General features: G+C 42.9%; 1 protein-coding gene across 3 annotated transcripts; it reads right to left on the bottom strand.

Moving 5' to 3' along the window:
* Positions 1-376: 376 nt before the first annotated feature.
* On the bottom strand, positions 377-17,857 carry LOC110500952 (uncharacterized). Of its 3 annotated transcripts, none has more exons than XM_036960858.2 (11): positions 16,794-17,857; positions 12,730-12,781; positions 12,492-12,509; positions 6,878-6,967; positions 6,511-6,612; positions 4,227-4,388; positions 4,034-4,138; positions 2,602-3,912; positions 2,027-2,152; positions 1,691-1,835; positions 377-1,571 (listed from the first exon to the last, which is right to left on the bottom strand). In XM_036960858.2, the coding sequence occupies exons 1-11, from the start codon at positions 17,331-17,333 to the stop codon at positions 1,076-1,078; spliced, it is 3,147 nt and encodes a 1,048-aa protein (XP_036816753.2). In that variant the 5' UTR covers positions 17,334-17,857; the 3' UTR covers positions 377-1,075. The 3 variants fall into 3 exon arrangements, with proteins under 3 accessions (XP_036816753.2, XP_090070272.1, XP_090070276.1); XM_090214146.1 differs by having other exon boundaries at positions 6,861-6,967; positions 16,794-17,701; XM_090214150.1 differs by having other exon boundaries at positions 12,684-12,781; positions 16,794-17,440.
* Between the last annotated feature and the right edge of the window lie 4,763 nt (positions 17,858-22,620).

Below are 22,620 nucleotides of genomic sequence, written 5' to 3'. Positions count from 1 at the left end.
TCTGTTTACTGTTAATATCACTGGCCTAAATATAGATTGTGTCATGTCTTTATTGATCTGATATTCTGTTTACTGTTAATATCACTGGCCTAAATATAGATTGTGTCATGTCTTTATTAATCTGATATTCTGTTTACTGTTAATATCACTGGCCTAAATATAGATTGTGTCATGTCTTTATTAATCTGATATTCTGTTTACTAAGCCTACTTGGTACCGCTGTTTTGTTCCGTTCGCGTTGTTACAGAATTAATTTGTTTTCTATTTGTTTTGAGGTCAGGCTTTAGTGTATGTAGTGTGTTGCATTATCAAACTTTGAAAGGGAATGAGGGCTGGATTTACAGTTGATTGAATTGAGGATCAGATAGAGAATTACTGTAAAATATGAAAAGAAAACATGTTTTTTTTATTGGTAATTGTACAAAATGAATGAGAAGAAGAAAAATATTGATGAAAAATATTGTACAAAAATTATTATTTTATGACACTCAAATTCTTAAAAAATTAGAAGACTCTGCCAGGACAGTCATAGACATGTTGGCTTGTTGGGTGTTGGCTTGATGGGCGTTGGCTTGATGGGTGTTGGCTTGATGGGCGTTGGCTTGATGGGTGTTGGCTTGATGGGCGTTGGCTTAATGGCCGTTGGCTTGATGGGCGTTGGCTTGATGGGTGTTGGCTTGATGGGTGTTGGCTTGATGGGCGTTGGCTTGATGGGCGTTGGCTTGATGGGCGTTGGCTTAATGGCCGTTGGCTTGATGGGCGTTGGCTTGATGGGCGTTGGCTTGATGGGCGTTGGCTTGATGGGTGTTGGCTTGATGGGCGTTGGCTTGATGGGCGTTGGCTTGATGGGCGTTGGCTTGTTGGGCGTTGGCTTAATGGGCGTTGGCTTGATGGCCGTTGGCTTGATGGGCGTTGGCTTGATGGGCGTTGGCTTGATGGGTGTTGGCTTGATGGGTGTGTGCTCTGATTCTTAATAGAACCTTCTCTGCATTGGTTACATTCAAGGTGTGACTGACTGTATTCTCCTAGGCAGAATGTCTCCCACGATCATAAGATTTATTTACGATCGTAAGATTTATTTACGACCATAACATTTGACTAGACTTTTTTGATCCAAAGTAAAATAAGCCTTGCATATTTTCACATAGCTGTTGTCCCACATGTACAAAAGTTGATTTTCGGGATAATATGACACCATGGCCATAATACCATTGGCTGATCTGAGATCCAAACTCACATTCAAAGGTTTCTCTTTCATTAAGTCAAAGGCATGTGTGACTTTTGTGTCTTTGGTGTCAGTCATATACAGAACTCCACATGCAACAAAGGCATTCCCAGCGTTCGGTACAGGATAGGACGTGCTGACCACAGACAACACAGAAAACCTCTCGTGGTTTAACTTGGCCACCATCACGGTTCCACTGATAGCTGAAGCATATATAAGCCACAGTCCGTTCTCGTCCACAGCAAACTTAAAGTACGTCTTGGAGTTGTGGAAGAGATAGGTTCGATTGTGGTAAAGAGCATTCTCAATGGCCAGTGTCTGTAATCTCCTGGTCTTCAGGTTATCCCTTGTAAAAGCAAAATATTGAGAATGGATAAAACACTTAGAATCATGTACAAGATTTTAAACAAAAATAATATCTGATAATATACGTGTTGCTTTAAACTGCAGCGAATAAACACTTACTTGACAACTTTCGAGGTTCCTGCATTGTGATAGTAAACAGACCCATTGTAGATGCTGTGGCCACAACCCTGGTAGAACTTCCTCATGTCAATAGACCTGCTGTTAGGAAATGATGCAATGCTCTTGTACTCCTGCAAGACTCGACCTGAAAGCGAAATGTAAAATCGCACACACAGTATCTTTCTGCTGGAAATGGATTCATTGTTACAACTTATATACACTTGATGTATTGTACCAGCTGATTTATTTCTTTGGCCTTGAGTTTTCCCGATTTATAAAAACACGGTTCCTCAATATTACTGGTATTTCCTTTACGACTTGCCAAAAGCACTGTACCTGAAAAGTGTTCAGCCATCCAAATGTGGTCATCGTTCACCCGGGCTGCATCTTGCATCCAAACTCCAAATGTGGTTTCCATTTTAGTGACGTTTGGAAAGCACGTTATGGTTTTGATAATGTATTCTATGGATACGAAAGAGAAACATGGAAATTAAATAATGACAATGTTTGAAATAATTTCACTCAGCAACAGTTTCCACTAGGGGGCGCTCACGAGTAAAGGTGGAAGGTCTAGTACAGTGGTACAAACTAAGCTTCCAAAACTGTGCCTTTAAATGCTGTGGTTACATTGGAGGGAACAGTGAAGACTTTAAGGCCTTCTGTTGACAAAATGCAACCAATTATGAAGAACAATAATCTACCTTCAACATCCCAACTGAACCCCCAGTGTTGCCTATGAACAAATAGTTTTGATACCAGCTTTCCAAACAGGTTCTTCTTTTGCATCCTCTGTCGGTTACATTCAAGGTGTCATTGGGGGGGAATAGGGAAGATACAGTCAATTATGAAGACAATTTTAATTCCTTCACCTTCCTAATTCAACCCCTTTATAGATTTAAATAGTTTCATACCAGTTTTCCTAAATGCTGCTTCTTCCACAATCTCAGTTATGTTCAAGGGTCCTTCTTCCACAATCTCGGTGTGAGTTGCATTCAAATGTCCTTCTTCCACAATCTCAGTTATGTTCAAAGGTCCTTCTTCCACAATCTCGGTGTGAGTTGCATTCAAAGGTCCTTCTTCCACAATCTCGGTGTGAGTTATGTTAAAATGTCCTTCTTCCACAATCTCGGTGTGAGTTGTGTTCAAATGTCCTTCTTCCACAATCTCAGTTGTGTTCAAGGGTCCTTCTTCCACAATCTCGGTTGCATTCAAAGGTCCTTCTTCCACAATCTCGATGTGAGTTGTGTTCAAATGTCCTTCTTCCACAATCTCAGTTGTGTTCAAGGGTCCTTCTTCCACAATCTCGGTTGCATTCAAAGGTCCTTCTTCCACAATCTCGGTGTGAGTTGTGTTCAAATGTCCTTCTTCCACAATCTCAGTTGTGTTCAAGGGTCCTTCTTCCACAATCTCGGTTGCATTCAAAGGTCCTTCTTCCACAATCTCGGTGTGAGTTGTGTTCAAATGTCCTTCTTCCACAATCTCAGTTGTGTTCAAATGTCCTTCTTCCACAATCTCAGTTGTGTTCAAATGTCCTTCTTCCACAATCTCGGTGTGAGTTGTGTTCAAAGGTCCTTCTTCCACAATCTCGGTGTGAGTTGCATTCAAAGGTCCTTCTTCCACAATCTCGGTGTGAGTTGCATTCAAAGGTCCTTCTTCCACAATCTCGGTGTGAGTTGCGTTCAAAGGTCCTTCTTCCACAATCTCGGTGTGAGTTGCATTCAAAGGTCCTTCTTCCACAATCTCGGTGTGAGTTGCATTCAAAGGTCCTTCTTCCACAATCTCGGTGTGAGTTGCGGTCAAAGGTCCTTCTTCCACAATCTCGGTGTGAGTTGCATTCAAAGGTCCTTCTTCCACAATCTCGGTGTGAGTTGCGGTCAAAGGTCCTTCTTCCACAATCTCGGTGTGAGTTGCATTCAAAGGTCCTTCTTCCACAATCTCGGTGTGAGTTGCATTCAAAGGTCCTTCTTCCACAATCTCGGTGTGAGTTGCGGTCAAATGTCCTTCTTCCACAATCTCGGTGTGAGTTGCGGTCAAATGTCCTTCTTCCACAATCTCGGTGTGAGTTGCGGTCAAATGTCCTTCTTCCACAATCTCGGTGTGAGTTGCATTCAAAGGTCCTTCTTCCACAATCCTTGTGTATGTCATTTGTCGGTTATTTAATTCCTCGTTCTCGGTGTCAGTTACATTCAACGTGTCATTACTTGCGGCTAGATTCGCTGACTCTAAGGGGAGAGAGATGCAACAGTGTTGTTGTTTTTTACACTGAGGAATAAACTTATGTTCATACATGGTGATTCTGAGTTGTTGTTGTTGGTGGAATCTCTGCCAGGACAGTATGCTCACCCGAAGACATGTTGGCTTGATGGATGTGTGCCCTGATGGTTCTATTAACGGTCTCTGCGTTGGTTACATTTAAGGTGTCACTGCTTGTGGCTGTATTCTCTGTACCTAAGAGTGTAGAGAAAAATGGAACAGTGTTTTACAGTGAGGATGAATGCATGTCATTGTTGGTGGAATCTCTGAACCGCATACTCACCCAGAGAGTCAGACATGTTGTCTTGATGGTAACAGGTGTTCTCTAACAACTGTGCTCTCATGGTCCTATTTCTAGAGGGTTCTGGGTCCTCTAAGGTCGCTGGGGGGCCAGGTAGACCAGGGGGACCGGCAGGGCCAGGAGGGCCCCTTGGACCCGGAGGCCCTTCAAACACAACCAGAAGAACAGGATCTGAACAAGCTTCTCAGAAAAACATTTACAGTATGTAATACAATTATGATCACTGCAAGTAAAACATCAATTGTAACTATCTGCAAAATCAGTGTTTAGTAGCTCAAATGTAGTTGAGGATGATCTAGTAAGATGAACTAGTAGGGGGATCTAGTAAGATGAACTAGCAGGGTGATCTAGTAAGATGAACTAGCAGGGTGATCTAGTAAGATGAACTAGCAGGGTGATCTAGTAAGATGAACTAGCAGGGTGAGCTAGTAAGATGAACTAGCAGGGTGATCTAGTAAGATGAACTAGCAGGGTGATCTAGTAAGATGAACTAGCAGGGTGAGCTAGTAAGATGAACTAGTAGGGGGATCTAGTAAGATGAACTAGCAGGGTGAGCTAGTAAGATGAACTAGTAGGGTGATCTAGTAAGATGAACTAGCAGGGTGAGCTAGTAAGATGAACTAGCAGGGTGATCTAGTAAGATGAACTAGCAGGGTGAGCTAGTAAGATGAACTAGCAGGGTGAGCTAGTAAGATGAACTAGCAGGGTGAGCTAGTAAGATGAACTAGCAGGGTGATCTAGTAAGATGAACTAGCAGGGTGAGCTAGTAAGATGAACTAGCAGGGTGATCTAGTAAGATGAACTAGCAGGGTGAGCTAGTAAGATGAACTAGCAGGGTGATCTAGTAAGATGAACTAGCAGGGTGAGCTAGTAAGATGAACTAGCAGGGTGAGCTAGTAAGATGAACTAGCAGGGTGATCTAGTAAGATGAACTAGCAGGGTGATCTAGTAAGATGAACTAGCAGGGTGATCTAGTAAGATGAACTAGTAGGGTGATCTAGTAAGATGAACTAGTAGGGTGATCTAGTAAGATGAACTAGCAGGGTGAGCTAGTAAGATGAACTAGCAGGGTGAGCTAGTAAGATGAACTAGCAGGGTGAGCTAGTAAGATGAACTAGCAGGGTGAGCTAGTAAGATGAACTAGCAGGGTGAGCTAGTAAGATGAACTAGTAGGGTGATCTAGTAAGATGAACTAGCAGGGTGAGCTAGTAAGATGAACTAGTAGGGTGATCTAGTAAGATGAACTAGTAGGGTGATCTAGTAAGATGAACTAGCAGGGTGAGCTAGTAAGATGAACTAGTAGGGTGATCTAGTAAGATGAACTAGCAGGGTGAGCTAGTAAGATGAACTAGTAGGGTGATCTAGTAAGATGAACTAGCAGGGTGAGCTAGTAAGATGAACTAGTAGGGTGATCTAGTAAGATGAACTAGCAGGGTGAGCTAGTAAGATGAACTAGTAGGGTGATCTAGTAAGATGAACTAGCAGGGTGAGCTAGTAAGATGAACTAGTAGGGTGATCTAGTAAGATGAACTAGCAGGGTGAGCTAGTAAGATGAACTAGTAGGGTGATCTAGTAGGGTGATCTAGTAGGATGAGCTAGTAGGGTGATCTAGTAAGATGAACTAGCAGGGTGAGCTAGTAAGATGAACTAGCAGGGTGAGCTAGTAAGATGAACTAGTAGGGTGATCTAGTAGGGTGATCTAGTAAGATGAACTAGTAGGGTGATCTAGTAGGGTGAGCTAGTAAGATGAACTAGCAGGGTAATCTAGTAAGATGAACTAGTAGGGTGAGCTAGTAAGATGAACTAGTAGGGTGAGCTAGTAGGGTGAGCTAGTAAGATGAACTAGTAAGATGAACTAGTAAGGGGATCTAGTAGGGTGAGCTAGTAAGATGAACTAGTCATGTGAGCTAGTAAGATGAACTAGTCATGTGAGCTAGTAAGATGAACTAGTAGGGGGCTCTAGTAAGATGAACTAGTAGGGTGATCTAGTAAGATGAACTAGTAGGGTGAGCTAGTAGGGTGAGCTAGTAGGGTGAGCTAGTAAGATGAACTAGTAGGGTGATCTAGTAAGATGAACTAGTAGGGTGATCTAGTAAGATGAACTAGTAGGGGGATCTAGTAAGATGAACTAGTAGGGTGATCTAGTAAGATTAACTAGTAGGGTATTCTAGTAAGATGAACTAGTCATGTGAGCTAGTAAGATGAACTAGTAGGGTGAGCTAGTAAGATGGATTTTTCAGAGAATGAGAACTCTACCCTCTTTTACCCTCTATGATGATGTCATTGGAGGTCTCGTCCTTCAGTCCTGGAGGTCCAGGGTCTCCCACGTCTCCTTTCACCCCAGGCTCCCCTCTCTCTCCAGGGGGACCTGGACAGGCAAGGGGTCATCATGATAGTTATGGATGGATTTTTTTTTTTTACTGATTTCTTTAAATTATGTAGTTTCGTTAGGTCTGTACCAGTGGAGGCTGGTGTCACTTTGAATTGGAAGATGGAATCATTGTAATGGCTGGAATAGAATGAATTACAAGTCCTCCAATTTAAGGTGACACCAGCCTCCACTGGTCTGCACATGTATAATTGAGCACTTGTGCATGGACAAAAAAAATCACATACCACCAACAGTGTCTGACCTTTTTTCCCTCGTCTCCCTGCAGGTCCAGGTGGTCCTGATATGCCTTCTGTAGCATTGACTCCTGGCTTCCCATCCACACCTGGAGTGCCTTGATCATCGATAACTACATGTATGACTAGATGCATTTTTTATTTTATTTTTTAGAACATTGGGCCAGTAACCGAAAGGTTGCTGGATCAAATCCCCGAGCTGACATGGTACAAAATCTATCGTTCTGCCCCCTGAGCAAGTTAGTTAACCCGCTGTTCCCCGGGCCCTGAACAGGGCAGTTAACCCACTGTTCCCCGGGCCCTGAACAAGGCAGTTAACCCACTGTTCCCCGGGCCCTGAACAGGGCAGTTAACCCACTGTTCCCCGGGCCCTGAACAAGGCAGTTAACCCACTGTTCCCCGGGCCCTGAACAAGGCAGTTAACCCACTGTTCCCCAGGGCGCCGAAGACGTAGATGTCGATTAAGGCAGCCCCCCCCTTCACCTCTCTGATTCAGAGGGGGTTTGGGTTAAATGCAGAAGACACATTTCAGTTGAAGGCTTTCAGTTGGACAACTGACTAAGTATCTCCCCTTTCCCTTTACAACTGACTAGGTATCCCCCTTTCCCCTTTACAACTGACTAGGTATCCCCCCTTTCCCTTTACAACTGACTAGGTATCCCCCCTTTTCCCTTTACAACTGACTAGGTATCCCCCCTTTCCCTTTACAACTGACTAGGTATCTCCCTTTACAACTGACTAGGTATCCCCCCTTTTCCTTTACAACTGACTAGGTATCCCCCCTTTCCCTTTACAACTGACTAGGTATCTCCCTTTACAACTGACTAGGTATCCCCCCTTTTCCTTTACAACTGACTAGGTATCTCCCCTTCCCTTTTTAACTGACTAGGTATCTCCCCTTCCCTTTATAACTGACTAGGTATCTCCCCTTCCCTTTTTAACTGACTAGGTATCTCCCCTTCCCTTTTTAACTGACTAGGTATCCCCCCTTTTCCCTTTACAACTGACTAGGTATCCCCCCTTTCCCTTTACAACTGACTAGGTATCCCCCCTTTCCCTTTACAACTGACTAGGTATCCCCCCTTTTCCCTTTACAACTAACTAGGTATCTCCCTTTCCCTTTTTAACTGACTAGGTATCCCCCCTTTCCCTTTACAACTGACTAGGTATCCCCCCTTTTCCCTTTACAACTAACTAGGTATCTCCCTTTCCCTTTTTAACTGACTAGGTATCTCCCCTTCCCTTTTTAACTGACTAGGATATCCCCCCTTTCCCTTTACAACTGACTAGGTATCTCCCTTTACAACTGACTAGGTATCCCCCCTTTTCCTTTACAACTGACTAGGTATCTCCCCTTTTCCCTTTACAACTGACTAGGATATCCCCCCTTTTCCTTTACAACTGACTAGGTATCCCCCCTTTCCCTTTACAACTGACTAGGTATCTCCCTTTACAACTGACTAGGTATCTCCCCTTTCCCTTTACAACTGACTAGGTATCTCCCTTTACAACTGACTAGGTATCTCCATTTCCCTTTACAACTAACTAGGTATCTCCCTTTACAACTGACTAGGATATCCCCCCCTTTCCCTTTACAACTGACTAGGTATCTCCCTTTACAACTGACTAGGTATCTCCCTTTACAACTGACTAGGTATCTCCCTTTACAACTGACTAGGTATCTCCCTTTCCCTTTACAACTGACTAGGTATATCCCCTTTTCCCTTTACAACTGACTAGGTATCTCCCCTTTTCCCTTTACAACTGACTAGGTATCTCCATTTCCCTTTACAACTGACTAGGTATCTCCATTTCCCTTTACAACTGACTAGCTATCCCCCCTTTCCCTTTACAACTGACTAGGTATCTCCCTTTACAACTGACTAGCTATCCCCCCTTTCCCTTTACAACTGACTAGGTATCTCCCCTTTTCCCTTTACAACTGACTAGGTATCTCCCCTTTCCCTTTACAACTGACTAGGTATCTCCCCCTTTCCCCTTTACAACTGACTAGGTATCTCCCCTTTCCCCTTTACAACTGACTAGGTATCCCCCCTTTCCCTTTACAACTGACTAGGTATCCCCCCTTTCCCTTTACAACTGACTAGGTATCTCCCCTTTTCCCTTTACAACTGACTAGGTATCTCCCCTTTCCCTTTACAACTGACTAGGTATCCCCCCTTTCCCTTTACAACTGACTAGGTATCTCCCCCTTTCCCCTTTACAACTGACTAGGTATCTCCCCTTTCCCCTTTACAACTGACTAGGTATCTCCCTTTACAACTGACTAGGTATCCCCCCTTTCCCTTTACAACTGACTAGGTATCTCCCTTTACAACTGACTAGGTATCTCCCCTTTTCCCTTTACAACTGACTAGGTATCTCCATTTCCCTTTACAACTGACTAGGTATCTCCCCTTTCCCCTTTACAACTGACTAGGTATCTCCCTTTCCCTTTACAACTGACTAGGTATCTCCCTTTACAACTGACTAGGTATCTCCCTTTACAACTGACTAGGTATCTCCCTTTCCCTTTACAACTGACTAGGTATCCCCCCTTTCCCTTTACAACTGACTAGGTATCTCCCTTTACAACTGACTAGGTATCTCCCCTTTTCCCTTTACAACTGACTAGGTATCTCTATTTCCCTTTACAACTGACTAGGTATCTCCCCTTTTCCCTTTACAACTGACTAGGTATCCCCCCTTTCCCTTTACAACTGACTAGGTATCCCCCCTTTTCCCTTTATAACTGACTAGGTATCTCCCCTTTTCCCTTTACAACTGACTAGGTATCTCCCCTTTCCCTTTACAACTGACTAGGTATCTCCATTTCCCTTTATAACTGACTAGGTATCTCCCCTTTTCCCTTTACAACTGACTAGGTATCTCCCCTTTCCCTTTACAACTGACTAGGTATCCCCCCTTTTCCCTTTACAACTGACTAGGTATCCCCCCTTTCCCTTTACAACTGACTAGGTATCTCCCCTTTCCCTTTACAACTGACTAGGTATCTCCATTTCCCTTTATAACTGACTAGGTATCTCCCCTTTTCAACTGACTAGGTATCCCCCCTTTCCCTTTACAACTGACTAGGTATCTCCCTTTACAACTGACTAGGTATCTCCCCTTTTCCCTTTACAACTGACTAGGTATCTCCCTTTCCCTTTACAACTGACTAGGTATCTCCCCTTTCCCTTTACAACTGACTAGGTATCCCCCCTTTCCCTTTACAACTGACTAGGTATCCCCCCTTTCCCTTTACAACTGACTAGGTATCCCCCCTTTCCCTTTACAACTGACTAGGTATCTCCCTTTACAACTGACTAGGTATCCCCCCTTTCCCTTTACAACTGACTAGGTATCCCCCCTTTCCCTTTACAACTGACTAGGTATCCCCCCTTTCCCTTTACAACTGACTAGGTATCCCCCCTTTCCCTTTACAACTGACTAGGTATCCCCCCTTTCCCTTTACAACTGACTAGGTATCCCCCCTTTCCCTTTACAACTGACTAGGTATCCCCCCTTTCCCTTTACAACTGACTAGGTATCCCCCCTTTCCCTTTACAACTGACTAGGTACCTCCCTTTACAACTGACTAGGTATCCCCCCTTTCCCTTTACAACTGACTAGGTATCCCCCTTTCCCTTTACAACTGACTAGGTATCTCCCTTTACAACTGACTAGGTATCTCCCCTTTTCCCTTTACAACTGACTAGGTATCTCCCCTTTCCCTTTACAACTGACTAGGTATCCCCCCTTTCCCTTTACAACTGACTATGTATCCCCCCTTTCCCTTTACAACTGACTAGGTATCCCCCCTTTCCCTTTACAACTGACTAGGTATCTCCCCTTTTCCCTTTACAACTGACTAGGTATCTCCCCTTTTCCCTTTACAACTGACTAGGTATCCCCCCTTTTCCCTTTACAACTGACTAGGTATCTCCCCTTTTCCCTTTACAACTGACTAGGTATCCCCCCTTTTCCCTTTATAACTGACTAGGTATCTCCCCTTTTCCCTTTACAACTGACTAGGTATCTCCCTTTCCCTTTACAACTGACTAGGTATCTCCCCTTTTCCCTTTACAACTGACTAGGTATCCCCCCTTTCCCTTTACAACTGACTAGGTATCTCCCTTTACAACTGACTAGGTATCCCCCCTTTTCCCTTTACAACTGACTAGGTATCTCCCCTTTTCCCTTTACAACTGACTAGGTATCCCCCCTTTCCCTTTATAACTGACTAGGTATCTCCCCTTTCCCTTTACAACTGACTAGGTATCTCCCCTTCCCTTTACAACTGACTAGGTATCTCCCTTTCCCTTTACAACTGACTAGGTATCCCCCCTTTCCCTTTACAACTGACTAGGTATCTCCCTTCCCTTTACAACTGACTAGGTATCTCCCCTTTTCCCTTTATAACTGACTAGGTATCTCCCTTCCCTTTACAACTGACTAGGTATCTCCCCTTTTCCCTTTTTAACTGACTAGGTATCCCCCCTTTCCCTTTACAACTGACTAGGTATCCCCCCTTTTCCCTTTATAACTGACTAGGTATCTCCCCTTTTCCCTTTACAACTGACTAGGATATCCCCCCTTTCCCTTTACAACTGACTAGGTATCTCCCTTTACAACTGACTAGGTATCCCCCCTTTCCCTTTACAACTGACTAGGTATCTCCCCTTTTCAACTGACTAGGTATCTCCCTTTCCCTTTACAACTGACTAGGTATCCCCCATTTCCCTTTACAACTGACTAGGTATCCCCCATTTCCCTTTACAACTGACTAGGTATCCCCCATTTCCCTTTACAACTGACTAGGTATTTCCCTTTCCCTTTACAACTGACTAGGTATCTCCCTTTCCCTTTACAACTGACTAGGTATCTCCCTTTACAACTGACTAGGTATCCCCCTTTTACAACTGACTAGGTATCCCCCTTTACAACTGACTAGGTATCTCCATTTACAACTGACTAGGTATCTCCCTTTACAACTGACTAGGTATCTCCCTTTACAACTGACTAGGTATCCCCCTTTCCCTTTACAACTGACTAGGTATCTCCCCTTTTCAACTGACTAGGTATCTCCCTTTCCCTTTACAACTGACTAGGTAGCCCCCCTTTCCCTTTACAACTGACTAGGTATTTCCCTTTTCAACTGACTAGGTATCTCCCTTTCCCTTTACAACTGACTAGGTATCTCCCTTTCCCTTTACAACTGACTAGGTATCTCCTTTTCCCTTTACAACTGACTAGGTATCTCCCCTTTTCAACTGACTAGGTATCTCCTTTTCCCTTTACAACTGACTAGGTATCTCCCTTTACAACTGACTAGGTATCTCCTTTTCCCTTTACAACTGACTAGGTATCCCCCCTTTCCCTTTACAACTGACTAGGTATCCCCCCTTTTCCCTTTACAACTGACTAGGTATCTCCCTTTACAACTGACTAGGTATCTCCTTTTCCCTTTACAACTGACTAGGTATCTCCCTTTACAACTGACTAGGTATCCCCCTTTTACAACTGACTAGGTATCTCCTTTTCCCTTTACAACTGACTAGGTATCCCCCCTTTCCCTTTTGTCATGCTTTGATTGATGCAAAGTGTTCTTGATTGTTTTACCTGGAGGTCCTGGTGAGCCTGTAATGTAGGATGGAATGAATGGTTAGGAATGTACCTTTTTGTGTTCATGTCCTTTTCATTGTGCAATAGGCAACGTTTCAATGAGGTACTGTCTGTATTAAGGCTGTTGCTAATGTTTTTTTTATTTTAATAATTGTATTTTTCAACAAAAAAAAAATGTGTTTTTCTTACCTGTCTGTGTACCCTAGATATTAGAAGAGCTATTTCAACAACACACCTGTTAAACACATGTCTTTTGTGCTGTTACATAGTTCCAACAGGACCTTGATCTGAAAGACACAAGTGAAGGGAAACGGGTGACAATAACAGCAACTTAAAGGACACTACAGCTTGGATCTTTCATTTAAAGACCCTTGCTCCCTTCGGTCTCAATGTAGTCTTTGATCTTTATTTCACCTTTATTTAACCAGGTAGGCTAGTTGAGAACACCTTTATTTAACCAGGTAGGCCAGTTGAGAACACCTTTATTTAACCAGGTAGGTTAGTTGAGAACACCTTTATTTAACCAGGTAGGCTAGTTGAGAACAAGTTCTCATTTACAACTGCGACCTGGCCAAGACAAAGCATAGCAGTGTGAACAGACAGCAACACAGAGTTACACATGGAGTAAACGATTAACAAGTCCATAACACAGTATAATTTTTTTTTTAAATTTATTTAAAAAAAGAGTCTATATACATTGTGTGCAAAAGGCATGAGGAGGTAGGCAAATAATTACAATTTAGCAGATTAACACTGGAGTGATACATGATCAGATGGTCATGTACAGGTAGAGATATTGGTGTGCAAAAGAGCAGAAAAGTAAATAAATATAAACAGTATGGGGATGAGGTAGGTAAAATTGGGTGGGCTATTTACCGATAGACTATGTACAGCTGCAGCGATCGGTTAGCTGCTCAGATAGCAGATGTTTGAAGTTGGTGAGGGAGATAAAAGTCTCCAACTTCAACGATTTTTGCAATTCGTTCCAGATCTGAAGACATTCTTGTGATTATTGTGATTTTGTAAATGTTTTGTAGGCTTTACGTAGCGAAATTGTATCTATGATCGTACGCTATCCATTTATGTTTATTTGTATGCTATTTTAATATATGAGATCTAACCAATGATATCAGGCCACCCCCGGCCATGATTACAGACACCTGTGTGTGTCTTTTGACACGATATGAATGAGTCACCCCGCAGTGTTTGTCATTACACCCTGATGAAGACAGCTGGTCTGTCGAAACGTTGGACATACATATTTTTGTTGCATCTGAGCTCCTAGAGCGTGCGGCTCTCGTTTATATTTCTAAGTGGTCCACTCCGTCAGCCAAATAGGCGTGCGTTTCTTTCGCCTCTAGATCAATAATAGCAACTTAACCGTTAGCTCCAGTTTAGAGAAACTAGATGAATCATGCATCTAAAAATACAACCAGTTGTTTCTTCTTTCTTTCCACTGTTCAGTGGGGGTTTGATGTTCATTTCCTGTGTCACTCAGGAAGTGTGCCATTTCTCCAGCCAAGTGGGTCCCTTTGTGGTTCTAGCCCAGAGGATAGGATGAGTTTGGCAGAGTACCAAATGGAACCCTATTCCCTATATAGTGCACTACTTTAGACCAGAGCCCTATAGAACCCTATTCCCTATATATAGTGCACTACTTTAGACCAGAGCCCTATAGAACCCTATTCCCTATATAATGCACTACTTTAGATCTGGGCCTTATAGAACCCTATTCCCTATATAGTGCACTACTTTAGACCAGAGCCCTATAGAACCCTATTCCCTATATAGTGCACTACTTTAGACCAGAGCCCTATAGAACCCTATTCCCTATATAGTGCACTACTTTAGACCAGAGCCCTATAGAACCCTATTCCCTATATATAGTGCACTACTATAGACCAGAGCCCTATAGAACCCTATTCCCTATATAGTGCACTACTTTAGACCAGAACCCTATAGAACCCTATTCCCTATATATAGTGCACTACTTTAGACCAGAGCCCTATAGAACCCTATTCCCTATATAATGCACTACTTTAGATCTGGGCCTTATAGAACCCTATTCCCTATATAGTGCACTACTTTAGACCAGAGCCCTATAGAACCCTATTCCCTATATAGTGCACTACTTTAGACCAGGGCCCTATAGAACCCTATTCCCTATATAGTGCACTACTTTAGACCAGAGCCCTATAGAACCCTATTCCCTATATAGTGCACTACTTTAGACCAGAGCCCTATAGAACCCTATTCCCTATATAGTGCACTACTTTAGACCAGGGCCCTATAGAACCCTATTCCCTATATAGTGCACTACTTTAGACCAGAGCCCTATAGAACCCTATTCATAGTGCACTACTTTAGACCAGAGCCCTATAGAACCCTATTCCCTATATATAGTGCACTACTTTAGACCAGAGCCCTATAGAACCCTATTCCCTATATAGTGCACTACTTTAGACCAGAGCCCTATAGAACCCTATTCCCTATATATAGTGCACTACTTTAGACCAGAGCCCTATAGAACCCTATTCCCTATATATAGTGCACTACTTTAGACCAGAGCCCTATAGAACCCTATTCCCTATATAATGCACTACTTTAGATCTGGGCCTTATAGAACCCTATTCCCTATATAGTGCACTACTTTAGACCAGAGCCCTATAGAACCCTATTCCCTATATAGTGCACTACTTTAGACCAGAGCCCTATAGAACCCTATTCATAGTGCACTACTTTAGACCAGAGCCCTATAGAACCCTATTCCCTATATATAGTGCACTACTTTAGACCAGAGCCCTATAGAACCCTATTCCCTATATATAGTGCACTACTTTAGACCAGAGCCCTATAGAACCCTATTCCCTATATAGTGCACTACTTTAGACCAGAGCCCTATAGAACCCTATTCCCTATATAGTGCACTACTTTAGACCGGAGCCCTATAGAACCCTATTCCCTATATATAGTGCACTACTTTAGACCACAGCCCTATAGAACCCTATTCCCTATATAGTGCACTACTTTAGACCAGGGTCCTATATAACCTTTTCTAAAAGTAGTGCACTATACAGGGAATAGGATATATTTCAGACGCTCAGTTTTCCTCCTCTTAATCATATATCCACAGACTTCCAACGAGATGATTCTTGGCACGGGAAGGACATTTCTGCTAATCCCAGAAGACTGAAAAAGAGGAAATGACTCTGAACATATGGAGAGTGAGAATACTAAACTATTCCAGATTGAATCTTCCTTCCTCGAAACAAACTCTACAGTAACTTAACGTTGTGTAATCATAAATGATGATCTACATGCATAAGAAAAAAAAACTTGTGAAAGTCCCAGCTGGTCTTGTCTTAAACTGTAACAGAGTCTTGTTCCAGTTTATACTCTACATACCACATAACTTATGGTATGATCCAATGTGGCTCAGCACTTGCAACACCAGGGTCTTTGTTGGGTTCAATTCCCACCGCGGGGGATCAGTACGAGAAAGTAGTATGAAAATATATCCAGTCACTAAATTACAAAAATAACCTACAATAACTATCTACCTGGGGCGGCAGGTAGTCTAGTGGTTAGAGTGGAAGGGGAGGCAGGTAGCCTAGTGGTTAGAGTGAAAGGGGCGGTAGGGTAGCCTAGTGGTTAGAGTGGAGGGGCGGCAGGTAGCCTAGTGGTTAGAGTGAAAGGGGCGGCAGGGTAGCCTAGTGGTTAGAGTGGAGGGGCGGAAGGTAGCCTAGTGGTTAGAGTGAAAGGGGCGGCAGGGTAGCCTAGTGGTTAGAGTGGAGGGGCGGCAGGTAGCCTAGTGGTTAGAGTGGAGGGGAGGCAGGTAGCCTAGTGGTTAGAGTGAAAGGGGCGGCAGGGTAGCCTAGTGGTTAGAGTGGAGGGGCGGCAGGTAGCCTAGTGGTTAGAGTGAAAGGGGCGGCAGGGTAGCCTAGTGGTTAGAGTGGAGGGACGGCAGGTAGCCTAGTGGTTAGAGTGGAGGGGCGGCAGGTAGCCTAGTGGTTAGAGTGGAGGGGCGGCAGGTAGCCTAGTGGTTGGACTAGTAACCGAAAAGTTGCAAGATCGAATCCCCCGAGCTGACAAGGTACAAATATGTCGTTCTGCCCCCTGAACAAGGCAGTTAACCCACTGTTCCTAGGCCGTCATTGTAAATAAGAATTTGTTCTTAACTGACTTGCCTAGTTAAATAAAGGTAAAAAATAAATCAAAAATAACCTACTACAACTCACTTAGTAGACACATAACATACTGTCTCTAATTCATGTAGTAAATATTTCTGAGGATTCTTACCGGGACCATAGAGTATGTCATCATTATCATCATGTCCCTGTCGTCACGTTTCTGCTGTCGCTTCGTCTGGTGTTTCCCAGCCTGGCTCCTCTTATTGCGGGGTCGGCCATGCTGCAGCTCCCTTTCTGCCTCCTCTCTGCCTGGGTCTTCCCTGCTCGTCCTGTGGGGTGATGTCTGCAACCCTGATTCCTCTGAGAGCACCTGCAACCTATCAGTCTCCTCTCCAGGGTCCATGCTGGTCCTGTGGGAAGCTTCCTCTCCAGGGTCCATGCTGGTCCTGTGGGAAGCTTCCTCTCCAGGGTCCCCGCTGGCCCGGAGGGATACTGCTGCAGAATGATGCAGCACGGCGCCAGAAGTCTCTGAGAGCACCTGGAGCTGAAGATCCAACCGGGCCAGGTGGGCTGACAGGTGCATGTGTTGCACCAGAAGGAACACCAAGCCTGCAGAGCTCAGGACCGTAAGAGCACAAGTCCCCAACAAGAAAACTCGTAACATCCCTGGGAGTCCCAGACAACCACCTCCACCTCCCTCCCTCATCATCCTACTTCCTGTCCTGAGTCCTGACAATTCCCCCCCCCCCCCCCCAATTAAAAAAAAAAAAGTGAAATATGCTACCAGCAAGCTTTTTAGTTCACTGTTTCCTCTCCAGGTGTGTTCCACTAGTCCCTACTAACACACACAACACGGTGATCTAGGCGCATACATCCGATACGCATACACACAGAACTCAGTGATCTAGACGCTGGATCTTACATCCACCGAGGCACAAACATTCCACGTTACAGACAGTTGTATGCTATTTCTAGGTAACAAACGAGAGACAGTTCTGTAATTCTATTGGAAGAAATCCGAAGAAAAGTTGTAGTAAAGCTGTCCGAAGGCACAGAATAACTTGTCTTTTCTTTTCTGAATGTCAAGCGAGATTTCATTGCGCAACTCTGGAAACTTCTGGAGAACAGCTTCGCGTCCAATGTCTTTTGACTCGATTTATCATCCGCAGCAGTGACCATATATAGGACATGACATGGATTCAGCTGCATAGGGACTTTTCCTTTTATCAATCTAATTTCACATTCTTATTGTGGTGTTTTTTGGGAGGGGTTGATCTATTGCCAAGTGCATGCTGCTTGAAAATCAAAAAAATTGCTAAAAGTTTTTCAAGATAATTCTGAACAAGGAAAGCATTCTTTAAGTGAACAAGTGAGACTTGAACTGAGCCCATTGAATGATGAGCACATAGACCAGTACACTCTGTTATAAGACTTTCTTTGTTTCTGAAAAGCTGAAAGCACCATGTTAACATCCTTACATACAGTAATATCCATAATTGTACTGGCACGTCATTTCCACATAATTATTTTCCTGTAGCACCAATCCACAATGGCACAGAGTAGGAGTGTTGATATCAGTTCCCTTTCTGTCGGTCACTCAGTATAACATACAGTGATATCAGTTCTCTCTCTGTCGGTCACTCAGTATAACATACAGTGATATCAGTTCCCTTTCTGTCGGTCACTCAGTATAACATACAGTGATATCAGTTCTCTGTCGGTCACTCGGTATAACATACAGTGATATCAGTTCCCCTTTCTGTCGGTCACTAAGTGTAACATACAGTGATATCAGTTCCCTTTCTGTCTGTCACTCAGTATAACATATGTAACGGATGTGAAACGGCTAGCTTAGTTAGCGGTGCGCGCTAAATAGCGTTTCAATCGGTGACGTCACTCTGAGACCTTGAAGTAGTGGTTCCCCTTGCTCTGCAAGGGCCGTGGCTTTTGTGGAGCGATGGGTAACGATGCTTCGTTGGGTGACTGTTGTTGATGTGTGCAGAGGTTCGTGCCCGGGGTATGGGCGAGGGGACGGTCTAAAGTGATATCAGTGATATCAGTTCCCTTTCTGTCGGTCACTCAGTATTACAAAAGAGGGCCTTCAGAAAGTACTCACGACTCTTGGCTTTTTCCACATTTAGTGTTACAGCCTGAATTTACATTTGATTAAATTTATATTTTGTCACACACAATAATGTCAAATTGGAATTATGTTTTTAATTTTGTTTTACAAATGAATTACAAATGAAAAGTTCAAATGTCTTGGGAGTCAACAACCTTTTGCAAGACTAATTTTCAAATAATAATAATAATTATTTATTTCACCTTTATTTAACCAGGTAGGCCAGCTGAGAACAAGTTCTCATTTACAACTGCGACCTGGCCAAGATAAAGCAAAGCAGTGCGACACAAACAACAACACAGAGTTACACATGGAATAAACAAGCGTTCAGTCAATAACACAATAGGAAAAAAAGAAGGTCTATATACAGTGTGTGCAAATGCAGTAAGGAGGTAAGGCAATAGGCCATAGTAGCAAAGTAATTACAATTTAGCAAATGAACACTGGAGTGATAGATGAGCAGATGGTGATGTGCAAGTAGAAATACTGGTGTGCAAAAGAGCAGAAAAGTAAATAAAAACAATATGGGGATGAGGTAGGTAGATTGGGTGGGCTATTTACAGATGGACTATGTACAGCAAGTTCAGGAATAAAACATATGCTTAACAAGTCTCATAATAGGTTGTGGCAAAGAAATTAACTTCATGTCCAGAATACGAGCATCATGTTTGGGGAAAATCCAACGCAACACATCACTGAGTACCACTCTTCATATTTTCAAGCATGATGGTGGCTGAATCATGTTATGAGTATGCTTGTCATCGGCAAAGACTAAGGAGTTTTTCAGGATAAAAATAAATGGAATGGAGCTAAGCACAAAATCTCAAGAGGAAAATCTGGTTCAGTCTGCTTTCCAACAGACACCGGGATACAAATTCACCTTTCAGCAGGACAAATTCACCTTTCAGCAGGACAATAACCTAAAACACAAGGCCAAATCTACAGTGTAGTTGCTTACCAAGATGTCATTGAATGTTCCTGAGTGGTTTATTTTTTTTCAGTATACAGTACCAGTCAAACATTTGGACACCTACTCATTCAAGGGTTTTTCTTGATTTTCACAATTTTCTACATTGTAGAATAATAGTGAAGACATAAAAACTATGAAATAACACATATGGAATCATGTAGTAACCAAAAAAGTGTTAAACAAATCAAAATATATTTTAGATTCGTTCAAAGTAGCCACTCGTCGCCAGCTTTGCACACTCTTGGCATTCTCTCAACCAGCTTCATGAGGAATGCTTTTGCAACAGTCTTGAAGGAGTTCCCACATATGCTGAGCACTTGTTGGCTACTTTTTCTTCACTCTGCGGTCCAACTCATCCCAAACCATCTCAATTGGGTTGAGGTCGGGTGATTGTGGAGGCCAGGTCATCTGATGCAGCACTCCATCACTCTCCTTCTTGGTCAAATAGCCCTTACACAGCCTGGAGGTGTGTTTTGGGTCATTGTCCTGTTGAAAAACAAATGATAGTCCCACTAAGCGCAAACCAGATGGGATGGTGTATCGCTGCAGAATGCTGTGGAAGCCATGCTGGTTGTGTGCCTTGAATTCTAAATAAATCACTGGCAGTGTCACCAGCAAAGCACACCATCAAACCTCCTCCTCCATGCTTCATGGTGGGAACCACACATGCAGAGATCATCCGTTCACCTACTCTGCATCTCACAGAGACACGGCGGTTAGAGCTAAGAATATCAAATTTGGAGTCATCAGACCAAAGGACAATTTTCCACCGGTCTAATGTCCATTGCTCGTGTTTCTTGGCCCGAACAAGTCTCTTATTATTATTATTGGTGTCCTTTAGAAGTGGTTTATTTGCAGAAATTCGACCATGAAGGCCTGGAAAACCCTTGAATGAGTAGGTGTGTCTAAACGTTGTGACTGGTACTGTAGATAGCTTGTAGTCTAGAAATTAGCATGTGTCGTGTGAGTTTAAAGTTTTTTTTGGGAAGCTATTTTTCTCCACAAAAAATGCACCTTTATAACAAAGGACTGTAATGCCTCTATCATCTACTATTCCTAATGTTATGAGTAGTGGCTAGTGATCATTTAGGCTGTGGCTGATAAGTGTGTAGTGGCATAGGCTACATCAGAGACATTTCCTTTGCACTGGAAAATGTTGCCTTTGATAAACATGTGATGCCATTCTACACTTTATATGACTGGAGAAATGAGCTGAATCTGTTTTAATACGATGGTAGCCTAGGCCTGCTCTCCTGACACTGACAACAGATCAATAAAATAAACAACCTTGTCTTGACTGTAACCATGTCATCTAGGCTTATGAAAAAGAGGTCCTGGCTAAAAGGGATCCAGCTATTGTCAAAAGTATTATTGGGGGGGGGGGGGGTTTAGCTAATCCATAGCCTTTTCATAAGCTTAACCTGATTCTCATAACCTGCCGCCTAAATCTGCTACGGAATGTCAAATATGACGTTAGTTCGACCAAAGCTGGATCCATGACCATAAAAAGAGGAGACACAAATTGTACAATATGACATCCATATAACTGGGAGGACGTTATTGTCGGAAATAACTCCAGTGGTTATCATATAGAACCCAATGATATTTATTGCCTTTACCTCCTTACTCCATTTGCACACACTGTGTGTAGATTTTTCTCTATTGTGTTATTGACTGTATGTTTGTTTATTCCCTGTGTAACTCTGTGTTGTTGTTTGTGTCACACTGCTTTGCTTTATCTTGGCCAGGTCGCATTTGTAAATGAGAACTTGTTCTCAACTAGCCTACCTGGTTAAATAAAGGTGTTCTCAACTAGCCTACCTGGTTAAATAAAGGTGTTCTCAACTAGTCTACCTGGTTAAATAAAGGTGTTCTCAACTAGCCTACCTGGTTAAATAAAGGTGTTCTCAACTAGCCTACCTGGTTAAATAAAGGTGTTCTCAACTAGTCTACCTGGTTAAATAAAGGTGTTCTCAACTAGCCTACCTGGTTAAATAAAGGTGTTCTCAACTAGCCTACCTGGTTAAATAAAGGTGTTCTCAACTAGCCTACCTGGTTAAATAAAGGTGTTCTCAACTAGCCTACCTGGTTAAATAAAGGTGTTCTCAACTAGTCTACCTGGTTAAATAAAGGTGTTCTCAACTAGCCTACCTGGTTAAATAAAGGTGTTCTCAACTAGCCTACCTGGTTAAATAAAGGTGTTCTCAACTGGCCTACCTGGTTAAATAAAGGTGTTCTCAACTAGCCTACCTGGTTAAATAAAGGTGTTCTCAACTAGCCTACCTGGTTAAATAAAGGTGTTCTCAACTAGCCTACCTGGTTAAATAAAGGTGTTCTCAACTAGTCTACCTGGTTAAATAAAGGTGTTCTCAACTAGTCTACCTGGTTAAATAAAGGTGTTCTCAACTAGCCTACCTGGTTAAATAAAGGTGTTCTCAACTAGCCTACCTGGTTAAATAAAGGTGTTCTCAACTAGCCTACCTGGTTAAATAAAGGTGTTCTCAACTAGCCTACCTGGTTAAATAAAGGTGTTCTCAACTAGCCTACCTGGTTAAATAAAGGTGTTCTCAACTAGCCTACCTGGTTAAATAAAGGTGTTCTCAACTAGCCTACCTGGTTAAATAAAGGTGTTCTCAACTAGCCTACCTGGTTAAATAAAGGTGTTCTCAACTAGTCTACCTGGTTAAATAAAGGTGTTCTCAACTAGCCTACCTGGTTAAATAAAGGTGTTCTCAACTAGTCTACCTGGTTAAATAAAGGTGTTCTCAACTAGCCTACCTGGTTAAATAAAGGTGTTCTCAACTAGCCTACCTGGTTAAATAAAGGTGTTCTCAACTAGCCTACCTGGTTAAATAAAGGTGTTCTCAACTAGCCTACCTGGTTAAATAAAGGTGTTCTCAACTA

This window comes from Oncorhynchus mykiss, chromosome 2, assembly GCF_057628025.1.
Source record: "Oncorhynchus mykiss isolate SJ-2025 chromosome 2, ASM5762802v1, whole genome shotgun sequence".
In the NCBI taxonomy this organism is placed as follows: Eukaryota; Metazoa; Chordata; class Actinopteri; order Salmoniformes; family Salmonidae; genus Oncorhynchus; species Oncorhynchus mykiss.
The sequence above is the reverse complement of the archived record's forward strand: the minus strand, read 5'-3'. Positions and strand labels throughout refer to the sequence as shown.

Excerpts from the sequence above, each read along its gene's own strand:
- LOC110500952 (XM_036960858.2), bottom strand. The coding sequence starts at position 17,333 with ATGATGAGGGAGGGAGGTGGAGGTGGTTGTCTGGGACTCCCAGGGATG. Across the intron at positions 4,139-4,226 it reads CAACATGTCTGACTCTCTGG|GTACAGAGAATACAGCCACA; the intron begins GTGAGTATGCGG and ends CTACACTCTTAG. Across the intron at positions 2,153-2,601 it reads AGCAGCATTTAGGAAAACTG|AATACATTATCAAAACCATA; the intron begins GTATGAAACTAT and ends TCGTATCCATAG.